The sequence below is a fragment of the Tetrapisispora phaffii genome, chromosome 4, assembly GCF_000236905.1.
Source record: "Tetrapisispora phaffii CBS 4417 chromosome 4, complete genome".
Lineage (NCBI taxonomy): Eukaryota > Fungi > Ascomycota > Saccharomycetes > Saccharomycetales > Saccharomycetaceae > Tetrapisispora > Tetrapisispora phaffii.
The window spans coordinates 642,098-657,815 of NC_016523.1; the positions used below are offsets into that span (position 1 = coordinate 642,098).

General features: G+C 32.4%; 10 protein-coding genes across 10 annotated transcripts; 6 read left to right on the plus strand and 4 right to left on the minus strand.

Annotated features, from left to right (window-relative positions):
• Window positions 1–2,174: 2,174 nt before the first annotated feature.
• TPHA0D03090 (pyridoxine 4-dehydrogenase) lies at window positions 2,175–3,200 on the plus strand (the record flags this gene model as incomplete). The annotated part of the gene is made up of 1 exon (XM_003685331.1): window positions 2,175–3,200. The coding sequence occupies one exon, from the start codon at window positions 2,175–2,177 to the stop codon at window positions 3,198–3,200; it is 1,026 nt and encodes a 341-aa protein (XP_003685379.1).
• Window positions 3,201–3,655: 455 nt separating this feature from the next.
• Window positions 3,656–4,588, plus strand: SCD6 (Scd6p; the record flags this gene model as incomplete). Its single annotated transcript, XM_003685332.1, has 1 exon — window positions 3,656–4,588. The coding sequence occupies one exon, from the start codon at window positions 3,656–3,658 to the stop codon at window positions 4,586–4,588; it is 933 nt and encodes a 310-aa protein (XP_003685380.1).
• A 144-nt stretch (window positions 4,589–4,732) lies between these two features.
• Window positions 4,733–5,323, minus strand: NAT3 (peptide alpha-N-acetyltransferase complex B subunit NAT3; the record flags this gene model as incomplete). Its single annotated transcript, XM_003685333.1, has 1 exon — window positions 4,733–5,323. One exon carries the CDS (start codon window positions 5,321–5,323, stop codon window positions 4,733–4,735), a length of 591 nt encoding a protein of 196 aa, XP_003685381.1.
• A 324-nt stretch (window positions 5,324–5,647) lies between these two features.
• On the minus strand, window positions 5,648–7,075 carry TPHA0D03120 (uncharacterized protein; the record flags this gene model as incomplete). The annotated part of the gene is made up of 1 exon (XM_003685334.1): window positions 5,648–7,075. The coding sequence occupies one exon, from the start codon at window positions 7,073–7,075 to the stop codon at window positions 5,648–5,650; it is 1,428 nt and encodes a 475-aa protein (XP_003685382.1).
• A 1,031-nt stretch (window positions 7,076–8,106) lies between these two features.
• RPS23B (40S ribosomal protein uS12) lies at window positions 8,107–9,204 on the plus strand (the record flags this gene model as incomplete). The annotated part of the gene is made up of 2 exons (XM_003685335.1): window positions 8,107–8,171; window positions 8,832–9,204. 2 exons carry the CDS (start codon window positions 8,107–8,109, stop codon window positions 9,202–9,204), a joined length of 438 nt encoding a protein of 145 aa, XP_003685383.1.
• Window positions 9,205–9,650: 446 nt separating this feature from the next.
• On the minus strand, window positions 9,651–10,763 carry SPN1 (transcription factor SPN1; the record flags this gene model as incomplete). The annotated part of the gene is made up of 1 exon (XM_003685336.1): window positions 9,651–10,763. The coding sequence occupies one exon, from the start codon at window positions 10,761–10,763 to the stop codon at window positions 9,651–9,653; it is 1,113 nt and encodes a 370-aa protein (XP_003685384.1).
• Window positions 10,764–11,217: 454 nt separating this feature from the next.
• TOM5 (Tom5p) lies at window positions 11,218–11,370 on the plus strand (the record flags this gene model as incomplete). The annotated part of the gene is made up of 1 exon (XM_003685337.1): window positions 11,218–11,370. One exon carries the CDS (start codon window positions 11,218–11,220, stop codon window positions 11,368–11,370), a length of 153 nt encoding a protein of 50 aa, XP_003685385.1.
• A 432-nt stretch (window positions 11,371–11,802) lies between these two features.
• On the plus strand, window positions 11,803–12,633 carry MSS18 (Mss18p; the record flags this gene model as incomplete). The annotated part of the gene is made up of 1 exon (XM_003685338.1): window positions 11,803–12,633. The coding sequence occupies one exon, from the start codon at window positions 11,803–11,805 to the stop codon at window positions 12,631–12,633; it is 831 nt and encodes a 276-aa protein (XP_003685386.1).
• Window positions 12,634–12,998: 365 nt separating this feature from the next.
• Window positions 12,999–14,258, plus strand: TPHA0D03170 (uncharacterized protein; the record flags this gene model as incomplete). Its single annotated transcript, XM_003685339.1, has 1 exon — window positions 12,999–14,258. One exon carries the CDS (start codon window positions 12,999–13,001, stop codon window positions 14,256–14,258), a length of 1,260 nt encoding a protein of 419 aa, XP_003685387.1.
• Window positions 14,259–14,370: 112 nt separating this feature from the next.
• Window positions 14,371–15,231, minus strand: LOA1 (lysophosphatidic acid acyltransferase LOA1; the record flags this gene model as incomplete). Its single annotated transcript, XM_003685340.1, has 1 exon — window positions 14,371–15,231. The coding sequence occupies one exon, from the start codon at window positions 15,229–15,231 to the stop codon at window positions 14,371–14,373; it is 861 nt and encodes a 286-aa protein (XP_003685388.1).
• Between the last annotated feature and the right edge of the window lie 487 nt (window positions 15,232–15,718).

Below are 15,718 nucleotides of genomic sequence, written 5' to 3' on the forward strand. Positions count from 1 at the left end.
TTAGATCAGTGGTCACGAATCGATCAATGAGAAGTGGAGGTAATCAATTAATTAAGAAATTGTGGAGAAGTAAGCTTATATTTGGCGACTTTCCCAACGTTTTCAACATCAACTGAGGTGTTGTGTAGTTAGTTAGTGTTCATCATTATGTATGTGTCAGAATTATTGTAGTGTATGTGACAGAACTAAGTGTTTATGACACTTTGAGTCCAGAACCAATAGATCACTTACTAATGGAAAGAAGGTCCAGAACAATCTTCCAAGTGGTAGGTGCAAATTTCTCACTACAATGTAAATAGGCTACATGATAAACACAGATGTACAATACAGCACTAAAGAGCCTAGGAGGATGAATGAACACGTACACATGTTCATTCAACTGTCAGATTAACTCATATATAAGGAGGGCATCTAACTCTATATAGAATAGTTTAATTACACTAATAAAAGATGAATCGATTATTTAACTATAAAGAAGATGGACTATACTAGAGCAACTGAAGTGGCTAATGACACTAACTTAGATGTTGGAACTACCCAACATAAGCTTGTAACTCCACACACAATACAGCACTAAAGATCTTAGGAGAATGACTGAACACGTAATGTGTTCACTCAAGTATGAGATAAGTTATATATTAGGAGGACATTTAACTATTACGAAGATGGACTACTCGAAAGCCACCGAAGTGAGTAATGACACTAACTTAGAGGTTGGTTCTAACCAACATAAGCTTGTTTCTCCACAATAACTGGTGCTGTGGAACCATCAATCTGTTATAAGTATTTAATTCGACGTCGTCGTCTCGTTGGCCAGAACGGTAGATTGAAATAATATGTATATATAAACTCCGATAAGCAATAGATAAATAATCCATTGATCTACGTCCGAGTGACCAGAGCGATTAATCTGAATATACAGTATCTAACATAATAACTTTTAATATATTAAGACAATGAATACAACTACTGAGCAAATAACACTTAAATCAATGCGAACTTTAATTAACTTTACTAATAGAAAAAGGGGACACCTTAGCGTCTGTTAAAAGTGTTGAATAGATTTGTTCGTTGTTTAAATATATTTAACTCGTATGTTATTAGCTTATAAATACAGATTGATGTCTCTGGTCTCTTGAACCTGGGTCAACATATCCTTGTCTACCAAAATTACATTTAGTAACCACAAAGTAGTCTTCTAGAAGATGCAATACTCACTACGCGGAGCAAAAATTAAATCGTTAAAGAAACAAGACAAAGAAACAATAGCTTCAGTGACAGCAAGTGGTCAATTGACAACTTACTGTAGCAATTATGTAAAGCCTGATCCATTAAGCCATGTAACGGTAACCAATTGGTAAACCATGAACTTTTCACGTATTTTCAAGAATCTAGAACTACAAATATCAGCTAGACCACAAACCTTTACTCTGGCTTAGGCAGGTATTAAGCTTGTGACAGCAGGCACATTGAGAGCATCCAATTAGTTCCTTTTTGAATACCTTTGGCACTTAGAAAGCTACCCAATTTGTCATTCAATCCAACAATTTTCACAATAGGATCACGCCAAAGGAACAGCATGCCCACCTCCATGGCCATCTGGCATTCCATTCCATTTCCATCTCAACCAGACCGTGGCTATACTAGTGCCTTCATTTATTCACATGCTAATCCATTATAAAGCGCCACTCTTAAACAGTGTTCCACTTATCTAGTTACCCAATTCCCATCCAATTCCCGTCCAATCCTTGTCCAATCCTTGTCCAATATCCATTACATATCCGTTAATTACCGTATATATTTTCACCCGCACGGAACATCGAACATAGTTATCGTCATACGTTAAATTATTTATAATTCAAGCCAAGACGGTATATATGTAATGACAGAATAATTTGAACAAAATGTAGTTTTTCTTCACAAAATAAGGCACAACTCAATGCATAACCCAATCTAATTATCTAATACTCGTTTGAAATTGAAACTTTATATTGAAAATTATTGAAGGTTTCGCTAATGGACATCCCATATCCTTAAAAGAGCCCTCCTTATTTTCATTTCTTTCACGAATTTAACTCATATATAAACCCCTCCCTTTTTAATTATATTCTTGGGAAAATTGGCAGTTCGGTAATTTATTATCAAATACAGAAGTAAATATAACAATAATAAGAATGTCTAAGGTTGAGCAATTGAGGAAAGATTTAGATGCTTTGAGCACCGGTTATGGTTTAATGAGTTTGACTTGGAAGGCTGAGCCAGTTCCAAAAGATCAAGCTTTTGCTGCTATGAAACAAGTTGTTGATTTTGCTTTAGAAAAAAATGTGAAGGCTTTTTTCAATGTTGGTGAATTTTATGGTCCAGACTATATTATGTTAAAGAATTTTTTTGAGAAATATCCTGAATTAAGGCAAAAGGTCATTGTTAGTTGTAAAGGTTCCATGGATGTTGCCAAAATGGCTCCATTGGGTAAATCTGATGATGTTAAGAAGAGTGTAGAGATCTGTTCTTCCATTTTAGGTGGTTATATCGATATCTATGAAGTCGCTAGAATTGATGAATCCATTGTTGAAGAAGGACAAGACTATCCATATGAAACTTTTGAAGCTTTAGCTGAAATGGTAGACAATGGCTTCATTGGTGGTGTTTCTTTAAGCGAAGTTACTGAAAAGCAAATCAGAGCTATTAATAAAGATTGGCATAAGTACTTAACTTGTGTTGAAGTCGAATTATCTCTATTCAGTACTCAAATCTTGCATAACAATATAGCTAAAACTTGTGGTGAATTAGGTTTAATCATTATCGCATACTCTCCACTAGGAAGAGGCCTATTGACTGGCCAAATCACAAGTGTAAAAGATATTCCAAAGGGTGACTTTAGGTTAATGCTAAAAAGATTCCATGGTGACGCGATGGCTCAAAATTTGGTCCTCGTTCAATTCTTACGGGACGAAATCATTGCTAAACGTGATCCTGCTGACCGTATCACTTTACCACAACTTGCACTAGGTTGGATTAAACATAACAGTAACAGATTTGGTTATGGTAAGATCATCCCAATTCCAAGTGGTTCTTCTGTTTCTAAAGTTACTGAAAATTTTGACGAGAATAAGGCTAAGATCACCGATGCTGAATTCGACAAGATTAATGAATTTTTGAAAGGTTTCACTACTGTCGGTGACAGATACGAATTGGCTTGATATATTTGACTAAATTTTTATTGCCTTTTATAGTTAAGTAACATCTACTAACAATTATTATATAGATAATAGAACTTAGCAATCACATTAACCATTATATATATATCTGTTCAAAGAATTTAAGATTCATAAGGACAGTAATGTAATGTACTTCCAACAGGTGTGTCATAAATGTACTTTAGATCACGCTGGACGGAAATACAATATTTTATATTATTCAAAACGTACATTATATAGAATATATAAAGAAGGCAATCATTGAAAAGTGAACAACAAAAATGGAGTTCTCTTACTTGTTGAATAGTCTTGACAAACTGATATCAAAGTTCAAATATATAGCTTTTGCAAGGTGTTACTTGATTCATTATTCAGAGTTCGAATAAAAGTTATACAGTTATATTTTCTTATTTTGAATTATCGAATATCTAAAAATTTGAATTTGCAGAGGAAACACGATGTCTCAATATGTGGGTAAGACAATTTCCCTAATCTCTGTCACTGAAAACAGATATGTTGGTTTATTAGAAAATATTGATTCAGAAAGAGGTACTGTTACTTTAAACAATGTCCGCTGTTTCGGTACTGAAGGTCGTAAAAATTGGGGACCAGAAGAAATTCCTCCAAATGCAACACTTTATAAATCCGTCAAGTTCAATGGTAATGATGTTAAAGATCTAAACATTTTAGACATTAAACTAGAAGATGCCCATCCCGTACTGCCACCAGCTGGCCAACAAGGTCAACAGCAGACTCAACAACAAGTGAACGCTGCACAAATGCCACATGAGCCTCAACAACCAAATGTACCTGCCGCTATGGCTGGTTATGGTGTTTACCAACCAGCACCAGGATCAGAACCTATTGTAGGTTCCGATTCAACTGAAAATAAAGAATCCACAAAGGAATCCAGAAAATCAAACAATCAACAAAATACCCATAGACCACCAAGAAATAACACACATCATCACAAAGTTGAAATACCTGCTGAGGATTTTGATTTTGAGAGTAACAATGCTGTTTTTGTAAAAGAAGCTCCAGAGCCAAATGGGCAGGAAATTAATGAGAACACTGCTATTCAAGAAACTGAATCAAAGGAACAATTTTACAATAAATCCTCATCATTTTTTGACAGTATTTCCACATCAACTGAAACAAATACTAACATGAAATGGAATGTTGAAAAAGAATTAAATTTAGACACTTTTGGCCAAGCTTCTGCTAACAGAAGATTTAATTCAAGAGGTGGACATAATTTCCGTGGCCGTGGCCGTGGTAGGGGCAGGGGTAACGGTAGAGGCAGAGGTAACAGTAGAGGAAATTATAACAACAACTACAATGGCAATAATTATAACAGCAACAGTACTTTTAATGCCGATGTGGAATTTTAATGGTTATTTGAGATCTAACTTAATTAATTCTTTTATTTAATGTCACACTTCATTTTACTTTTGGATTATGACTTACTTTTTATTAATGCATATTTACTGATGATATCTTTGTTAAAATTATTTATCATTATATACTCTTTCTTCTTAAAACTTAATATCATGCGGGAAGCATCTGTGCTTTCTACCATCTGAACGTATACTCTTTCCTTTATCTCTTATCATACCTTTTCTCATATCAAATGCATCCTTGTCATCATTACATTTCTTTAAAGTTTCTGGATATCCATCCCCTGCTGTATTATAGTATCCTACCACTCTCCTAAAGACACTGTATCCCAGCTTTTCATAAAGTTTGATTGCTAGTGCATTATCACATTTCACAAACAAGTCAATAAAATTCACGTTATGTGGCAATACATCTGTAATTTTTTCTAATGTGTTACACAAAATGGAAGCTAAAAACAATCTACGGAATTCTGGAGCAACCGTTACAGCTGTTATATGCGAGTGCCAATCGTTTCCATGACCTTCTGTTTTTGCCATCATATAGCCTGATATATTATTTGTTGTAATTGATGCGTCGACAGTTTGCTCAACTGTCTTAAAAAATAAACCAGGCCATAATATTAGGTATTCGAAATAAAATTCAACAGGAAAATTCTCAGTCAACACATCTAGGTTAACATTATCCAGATTGAATAGATCGGTAGCTTCAAACGGGTCAAGCGTACTCATAATTGGCCCCTTGCAACACTTATCAGCAACAATGTGGTATGTTAATACATGCAACTGTTATCAAATCAAGTACTTCTATGTTGTAAACCATCTTGTTAACGACCGCTGTAATAGTAATTTTACTTACTTTCTTTTTAAGTTGCAATTGATAATTTTTGAATTTTTAGCAAACGCACTTAAAAGATCAAGGCAATGAAGAACGATATTTGACTGAGAAACTACCCAACTTGAAGAAACTGTGAACAAATATATAGGGTACAATAGTTTTATTGTTCTTACATTAAGAAAACAAACAAATATATGCTTATCGAGTGATTATAAACTTTATTTACCTGTAATCGAATATAAATTTATAGACTTATCTGCATAAGCAACCACAAGTTTACTCATCTCATTATTTGTATCCATAGACTTTATTCTTTTTGAGACGTCATTTCCAGGAACGTCTAAGAACCATGTTTCGCCATTTTGAATATCAGATGCATATATACCGTTATCTGTTCCTATTATTATTGAGTTTGAGTTTGGCATTTTTTTCACAATGGGTTGCGAATATCCATCTTGCTCTATCTCTGTTGCCATGTTAAATAAAATTTTATCGTAAAACACCTTAGTTTTTGTAGAAGTTAAACTATTCTGGTCAATGCCCTCCTTTTCGTTAATCTCAATTGGTAATTTCACAAGAATCATCCTCATATATGGTGTGTGTGAGGTACATATAGCTAGCATGCTATTCTCAGTTTGGACATTATTCACACCGTTAACCGTCTTAGTATTCAACACCTCAAAATCCCTCACATTAAAAGAATGTGTAGAGAATTGCGTATTGTTTAAAGCAATTTCATAACTCAATGCAAGCTTATCGTTGATTACAGAATACGCAACTATTCTAGTATAATCTGATCTTGCTAGAAACACCATTGGCGTGAGGAAGGAATCTTTAATTGCAATTAGTGTTGTTTTAACAGTAACAACTGGTGATGCGATTTTCAACTCTGATAGAATTCTTAACTCGTACTTTCCTTCATTATTTCTCTGTAGAATGCTTAATTTTAACATATTATCAAACCCACATGAGATAACATGCCATGAGGAAGAAGAATCCTCCCTTGGAATAATATCTAAATATGTAATAATTCGACTATGGAGTTTCCAATCGCTAGATGACAGATGCATTCTTGAATTATCATATAAGGATAATTTCCCATCTAACCCACATGAATAATAGAATTTCCCGCTTGCCAAATATCCACATATTTTAACGATACCAATTTGTTCCTTATTAGAGTCGAACTCTCCAATTTTTTCAATTGCATTATCACTCGTTTCAGCCACAAGCACTTTCTTTTGCGAAGTAGAGAGCAATAATTCACCAGCATTTGAAGTAAACCTAGCGAGTATCGTCAAACCATCAACAGATGAATCGATGCAGTCTAGTATAAAATCCGAGTCTTGAAAGTCCCATTTTGGTACATATGGAATTACCTTGTCACTAAACTGTGGTACAATTTCATTAAGTTTTAATGATTTCAAAGAATTGGCTACATTGTATTCATTGAATTGAATTCTGTCTGAAACAATATCAAATAAATTCTCTAAATTCGATTCATCAAAGGAGTTAATCAGATTCCTTGACAACGACATTTCTCTTGCAAAGACACCCAGTGACTCATCAAGACCCTTTGCTTTCAAATATTTTGCAATTAAAAGGTTAATATAGTCGTCAATGGTTCTATTTTCAATGGCAGCCATTATGACAAGTATATTATCCAGTGTTTACGAACGCTCAACTAATCCTAGATGTTATTAACAACAAGATACCACGCATCGTTAATCCAGTGTTATTCTACCTACCTTGTTAAACTTATATATGCTTAAGCTTATGATGAATTTCTCATCTCATCTCATCTCAGTACGTTTGGCCTTTTTTCACTTCCCTTTTACCCTAATATTTTTGTAGAGAGGGAAGGTATATATATAAGTCTGAGTGACAGTTCTAACAATGTATAAACCCAGACATTTTGTAAAGTTTCATTTTTTTCAAAAATTACGGAATGGAGAACAGAGAAAAAAGAGACACACAATATTTTGTTAGGCCGTTTTGGTGATTGAAGAAAAAGGATGCGATGCGATGCGATTACTTAGAATCAGTAACAACTGCTACGCGGCAATAAATGAGATCATTGCCAGGTAAAGTGGGTGTGTTGAGCTAATAACGTACTTGGTTTCATTCACTTTGCTGGGACAGAACGGTAGTGTTTCAGCCTAGCTCACAACATTTCCTTCTAAATTTGCATGTGGTTTCGGTTCAAGACCCAGTAAATTGGCAGGTACTAGTGCCAAGTTTCAGTCTAAACTGTACGCAAGACGGTAAACTCTCGTAACTAATCTGAAAATTATTACTTTTAGTTTCTTCTGCTCACATCCATCACCTGAAAAAAAATATTCACTATAGAGTTAGCATAGCATGTCTGGTAAATACCTACCTTCATCAGACGAAAAATTTGGTGATAAGGAAATGTTACTTAGCATCGTCGTTTTAACTCAGTTTACATGCACACTATCATGCTTTGCCGTCTGCCTAAATCTTGTTTCCAACCAGTCAATCAATCTCTTAGTCTGTAATAATTCAAAATTTGTTCATATTAACTACCAAGAAAAATTACTATCTCTCTATATTAAAATGTAAATGTTAGTGTATATATAAGAACTGGATCTTATATTGATTTAGACATTAAGTTCCCTTGCATTAATACACCAAGAACAATTAAATATAACCAAAGATGGGTAAAGGTAAGCCAAGAGGTTTGAACTCCGCCAGAAAGTTACGTATCCACAGAAGAAACAAGTATGTTAAACAATTTATTATTTAATTTTATTGATATATTTCTAATGGGGTGTATCTGTTTTATTTCGATTATTCGAATAGTACATGACTGATGAGTTGAGTTGAGGGAATGTCACACGTTGTGAATATATGTATTTCACAGGGAATGGAAATCATCAAAATTTTATTTTCATCTTTATAACAGTATATTGATGGATCGAAATTCGGAAGCAAATATTAAGTGGTAAAGGTTTTATCAGTAAGTGATTGGGAAGAGAGGTGAGAAGATTACAAGGAATCAAGTCAATGAGAGGGATTGTAATGAACACTGGAATCTATGCTTTGCTTTTAAGAGCTTTCCCATTTTTGTGAAGTTATATGTTCAGATGCGTTTAAGACAATACAGATTTAGAAGAGGCGATTATAGCAAATAAAAGCCTACGAAGATAAGATTCAAAGTGAACTATTTTCTTTATTGCAGGGAGTTTAAATATATTAGTGAAAGACATACCCATATATATCTTGACTAAGCAGATCCATCGGGTTGCAATGTCTGAAATAAATGGCGCACCTTAACAGTATATCATGATATCGTTTTTTTATGTATCAAAAATTTACTAACATTTTCAATCATTAATAATACAAACAACTGTTATGTTATTGATGAACTATTTTATACAGCCGTTGGGCCGAAAACAACTATAAGAAGAGATTATTGGGTACTGCCTTCAAATCTTCTCCGTTTGGTGGTTCTTCTCATGCTAAAGGTATCGTTTTAGAAAAGATCGGTATTGAATCCAAACAACCAAACTCTGCTATCAGAAAGTGTGTCAGAGTTCAATTAATCAAGAACGGTAAGAAGGTTACTGCTTTCGTTCCTAACGATGGTTGTTTAAACTTCGTTGATGAAAATGACGAAGTCTTATTAGCTGGTTTCGGTAGAAAAGGTAAGGCTAAGGGTGATATTCCAGGTGTTAGATTCAAGGTCGTTAAGGTCTCTGGTGTCTCTTTATTAGCTTTATGGAAGGAAAAGAAGGAAAAGCCAAGATCATAATCATGTCGAATTAAGATTTTCCATTTTAATTTCACGTTTTTAGTTTTAACAAGATAAATTGGTAAACTTATATAGTTATACTCTGTCTTCTAATAACAAATACAAATTTTCATAAATATCAAATCAAGCTAATTGTGTTCTTTAGTTTATATTATTTCAAACATAATTACAATTGTTAATCTTAACATGTTTAATTATCGTTAACTTAAAATTGCTCGACTTTAATCAATTGTTATGCTCTGAAAATCTCTTATAACGTCTTCTTAAATTATAATTCATTAAAACGAATACAAATATTTATATATATATAGACAGTTTAATTGGTATTTTTATAAGTAAAAACAGACCAGTTTTAAAGTTTGAAAGGAAATCTATATGTTACATTTGTTGATCTAGTCCTGAAAATTGATGCTAACCAAAATACTTTAATATTTTATTGAATTGGCTTATTTTGATTTCTTAGATTTATTTAATCTGGAAATCAATCTTTTGTATGTTTCGCTATTATTTAATGAAGAACCGACACCATTTGATCTTAAATTACTAGATAACGCACCAGCATTACTTACAGGAGCATATTTATAATCTGTCGTGGTTTGAGCTGGGGCAGCAGCTCTACCTCTCCTAGCAGCAGCATCTTCATATAATGATTGGGCTGAGGAACCTTCACTTCTAGAGCGTGGTTCTTCACTACCATTCTTCTGCTTCTTTCTATTTTTAGCATTGTCTAAAGCTGATTTCTTTCTTAACTTTTCTGCATCAAACTCTAATTTTAAAATTCTCTTATCTCTATAGTTATCAGATGCACCAATGATTGGTCTCGTCCATTCTGCTATTAGTTTTTCTGCTATTCTAGGTAATGGTGCTTCAACACGTTTTGATTTTGTATAAAAGATTACAACTCTACCAAGACCACTTTCCTTCAAATGTTCAGTCTTAATTGGTAATTTATTCAATGCAGCAAATAAAGACTTTTGAATTTCAAAGGATGGTAGAGATCCATCAGGTAGTGGTTCCAGCCATATTCTCACACTTTGTAATAAATTATTATCCAAAATAGTATCAGCCAAATTAGCTTTTGATAGAATGCTAACAACTTTTGGTAATAGTTTAACTTTTTGTACAGCAATTAAACTCTTATCATTGGTTTCAATTCTTTTATTCAATGTTTCAATATCCATCTGTGCAGCAATATTCATTTCATCTTTTAACCTTAAGATTTTTTCATCTAAATACTGTTCTAAATCATCTTCATCTTGTCTAGATCTTCTTACTTTTGGTTTCTTCAAAAGTTTATCTAGTTTGTCTTCTAATTCCTTACGTGTTCTCGTAGCCGAATCTAGTTCCGCATCATTTGATAAATTACCACTGCCAGCAGTTACATTATTGCTACCTGGCATTTGGTTAATTTTATTGATATCGACATCACTGTCATTATCAGAACCATCAACGTCGATATGTTTGCGCTTCCTCTCTACTCTAACATTATCTTCATCACCATCACGATTTTGCACAACAGCAGGTTGTTCGACATAAGTGGCACTTTCTACAGTCTCCATATTATATATGATTATTTTGAAACTGCCAATAAAGACAAATATACACCTATGTTTTTCTTATGGCTCTTCTCTTGTAACAACTAAGTGTGGAAGCAAAACAGCAATTATAATCACAAGTAATACACTTATATATGACAAATATATTTAACTTTTAAATAAGTTTTACCTCTAACTTGTTCAATAGTTTATTACTTTTCGTTATTTTTTTCATTTTGGTTTCTTATTTTATATACCGGCGTTGAAATTAATATCAAAAAATAATAAATATTGTCACTTTTATCACCTTTTAGTATCAAACGAACTATTATATAATGATATAATGAAGAAGTCATGTTCAGTATAATTTGAAAAGAAGAACCTGTCATTTACATTTACAATTAGATTATTCAGCTGTTTTTTTTGTTAAATATTGTACATAGATTTACAAGATAAAAACATCACAGACTCGAGAAAAATGTTTGGCTTACCACAAGGAGAACCTTCTGAAGAAGAGAAACAACTACACCAACAACAAACCAATGCCACTGTCAGAAATTCATTATGTGCAGCTGCATTACTATGGGTTTCACCAATGGTTTGGAATTTTGTCAAGAAACAATGGAAATAGTTCCATTGTAACGATGAAAGCGGTATGAAGAAGTGTTTTTAGCATATAGTAATTATTTTGTACTTAATTATATCAATCATGTAAATATATTATTATTAATAGATAACTGTGGTCAATGTACCTTTAATTTTGTCTTCTTAAGTTAAAATGTTTAACTTTTAACTATATAGAATTAACTATCGAGATTAATTACATATTTGATTCTTAATTTTGCTTGAAAAGTACAACCTTGTTCTGAATGATAATAAAATTGAAACAACTTATGTTTAAAGTAAAGCAAAGTAGATGGAATGAATAAATATATTTGAAGCAATCGGATTTCGATATCAGTGTTAAAGGTAAATACTTTTGTTGTTTAGGGATTTTGATTATTACCATCACTTGTAATTACCACAGGTCGAAGATCAGAATCAGAGTATAGTAACTAAGTCGATGTTAAAGAAGTTTATACAGAACAATTGTTTGGTATTCAATTATCGATTAAGGTACAGAAAATTATCTTCTCAAAATGAACTATATGTAATGAGACATGTTACAAAGAGATTAAGTGAATTTGGTAAGCTGTTGTATGTTAAACCTAATTTTAAGACAGTGGAGTCTAGTATCGGTAATAAACCGAGCAGTATCGATGTAGTAATAGCAAGTTCGAATCTAGAATCTCTTTCTAGAGTTCTTTTCAATATAAAGGCTATTCAATTACCTAATTTAGCTTCGGTTAAACCTATATCTCACCTGAATATTGAATCTGCAGATTGCGAGAATAAACAGTCATTGGCCGATTTAACCAATGATAACCATGAATATCTGGAATCAGTAGAGAATAGTCTACTAGAAGAATGGTCTAAGTACAGCTTTCCATCAGGAAATACTACTATGAGAAATTATGAAGCTTCAAACTCAATATGTGAAATAACACTAGATAACACAATATATTTCAATTCATTTCCTTCAAAGATTACCAAATTAGATTTAGAGGCGTCGAATAAAGAAACTGATAGTATTTCATTTAACAAATATAGAATTGACTATTTTATAAATCAAAATCGTTTTGAAAAGTTGCATGATCCCAGATTGCAGAAAGACTCTTATCAATCTTCATTAAAGGACTCATTAAAATTATTCCCATATTTATTTAAAGATTATGAGACTCTACCAGGTTCTCTAAAAAAATGGATGAGTAGTATTGATCAAGAAGGACATGGTACTGAAATGTCAGATAGGGAGAAGCACTCTCTTGATATATTATTTCATGGATTCAAATAATTGTCAACAAAAGAGACGGTTCTCTTTATCAGTACCCCTAGTCATCGTGTATAACTCTGGTTTTCACATAACCTTTATATCCACTAACAGTAAATAATAAATAATAAATAATATTCCAGCAAATATATTCCCAATTCCTTCTTAAATAGATATGATATTCATGGTTTTTGAGATGTCCTCTTAAAATCTCAAACCCTTCAAAAATAAAAATCATCAATTCGATTTTGTTTCAGGAAAAGATTAAATAGATCGTGTTTAAAGAACCCAATGATTTCTGAATAGTGAATTAAAGAGTAATCAATTAACCCAAATAATATCTCAGATATAACTGCTTTAAGGATACATTATTAGAAAAATAGTATTCCATGTCTAAACGGAAGCTTAACTTATTGAAACTTCCACTTCAATTGGAGGAGCACAATCAATATAGTTCAAGCTTAACAAATGAAGCACTATTCTCAAGAAACAATGCAATCAGAGAAATCAACTCTGTGTTGTTACATAAAACCCATCAATTATCAGTATGCGATTCGTTGATTAAATATGCAAGTGAATTGCTGACTTTATTGTCCAATGATGAATATAGAAATTCTCTATCGACAGAAGTTTCTGAACTAGTTAAAATAGAGCTAGTAATTACTGTTGTTAACGCAGCACATGTTTACAAGGAAATATCTATCGATACAATGCGTAGAGCTTACAGCTCAGAAGCAAAAGATGCCTTTTGGAGTACTAGCGGTGTTTACTTGACTTATGGCTTAGGGTTATTAGAATTTCTGTTACAGGAGCAAAATCAGTTTCAAATAATTAAAATTGACCAAGAATATTATGAATTGATAATAAGTATGGAATCAGAATTTAAAGTAATACAACAGTTAGGCATTGTTACATTAACTCTATCAAGATTAAGAAAAAAAATGTATAATGATTCTAAAGATGCTGTACTAGATTTTCAAAATGAAGATATAACTGAATTATCAAAAAATAGTAACTTATATGCCAAGTTGGTAATAGGATGCATTGACTATGCGAAAACGCTTCGTTCTAGTAAACATATAAATAAGGTATTGGTCACATATTTAGAGGCCCTTGCTTTTTTATTACTTTCTATGGATCAATTTGCGAAGGATGAAACAGGAATTGCTGTTGGCATGATTGAGGAATCATTTGAAAAGATGTCAAACTTTATCAGCAACACTAAACTTCATGATTCCGTACTTCTTAAGTCAAGGAAAAGGGATAAATTAAAATCAATGTTTCAAAAAAAGCAAAGCTCTACTGAAGCAAATTCAATCAATTTAGATAAAAATTCAAAGTTAAGCACAATACTTCAAAGACAATTACCAATCATGCAGAAGGAAAAGTTAAGTCCTTTGTTAGAGAATACCATAGACGACTTTTTGCTACCACTCAGTACGCTATTGTATTATAGATACAAAAAAACAAATGATACCCTATTCTTCAAACCAATTATCAATGATCATAGAGAATTGTTATCACTCTTCCCACAAGGCAAATCTCCAGATCTGGCTGGTTCCAAATGGTACTTTAACAATAACGAAATCCAACTAATGACTGAGGCATCAAAAGTATCACCTAACAAAGTAAATATCACATATTTTTAGATAATACTTTAACAAGAAATATAATCATATATAAAGCATTCCATTGCATAACATCTGCATTCCAACTCCGATTAAAAAAGTTATCTTCTTCTTATCTATATAATAACACAATCTATTTACGTCTATAATTATTGTATTCCTTGATGAACTTTCTTTTAGCATTCAAATCCAAAGTCTTAGATATTAATTTATACTTTCCTCCATCACATAATGAGACTCTTATTAAATCTAAATCTGGTTTCAAAGATACGTCATTCATCCTGCATTTATAGTTAATACCTTTCGATAAACATTTTATAATATATTTGAACGTGGAATTGATACCTAGCGGTGTGACCAAAGAACTATTAACTTTTAATTGAATGACTTTGATGTCAAACTTATTGGACTCTATTATCTCATCCAACACTGTTTGTTTCATGTTAAATGGTAAAACACTCTTACCATTAGAACATGTACCTTCGGCTAACATATAAATTACTGAATCGTTATAATCTGCCAAATTATTAACCTCTTTTCCATATTCTTTGACATTCAGAGAATCGTTTGCAATAAATTTAATCAATTGGACCAAATTCAATATATAAATTGTTGATTCATCCGGCACACAAAATATCACTTTATTTCTTTGTGCAATTAAAGTTAACAATATACCATCTAATATGGATGTGATATTTGCAAAATATAAAACATTGATATTTGGATAATGCTTTTGTGGATTCACTTCACTTCTTTTTACACCTTGCACAGCAACCTCATCTTTCCAGCTAAATAATACTTTTAATAACACAGCCAATAATAATTTATTCTTGGTTAGAAGGTACAGAAAAATTATTGGAGAGGTTAGAATAACTTTGACCAGCAAAACGACAGAATAGAGTATGCACTCAATCAAATTAGGTTCCTTTATGGCAGATGGTAAAAATGGGGCAATGCCAGTACCTTTATCTCTCCAATCTGTATATTTTTCCATTGTACAATTCAACTGTAACGTTCTTTTTTTCACTAACAAGTTGGCTTTTAGTTATCGATGTTTATAGCTGGTAATACTTTAAATCAAATGGCAAAAAAAGCCTAAAATGTTGATATGCATCAACTAATTAACAAGCAAACGAGTCCTGAATACAACCCGAGCTCAAAGTTAATTGATGAACCAATTATTGATTCAACAATTTTCAATGTTGTTATATAACAGTCTTTTACAATTTTCGAATTTTTATGTTCGCACTCTTAATCTATCGGAATAACTAAACCTTCTCACAATGAGAAGTGACTTTATTTGATATGTAAAAGTACCTTAAATAATACAAATGAACATTAGTATATAAAATAATGTTTCCAAGAAGAACATGTTTTCAGTAAGTATACACCAGGAGTATTTATCACATTTACTTACCGAAAACCTCTGACAATTGTGATAGGGTTTCGTATATTGACAATTTTTTAAGAGGGACTCAACT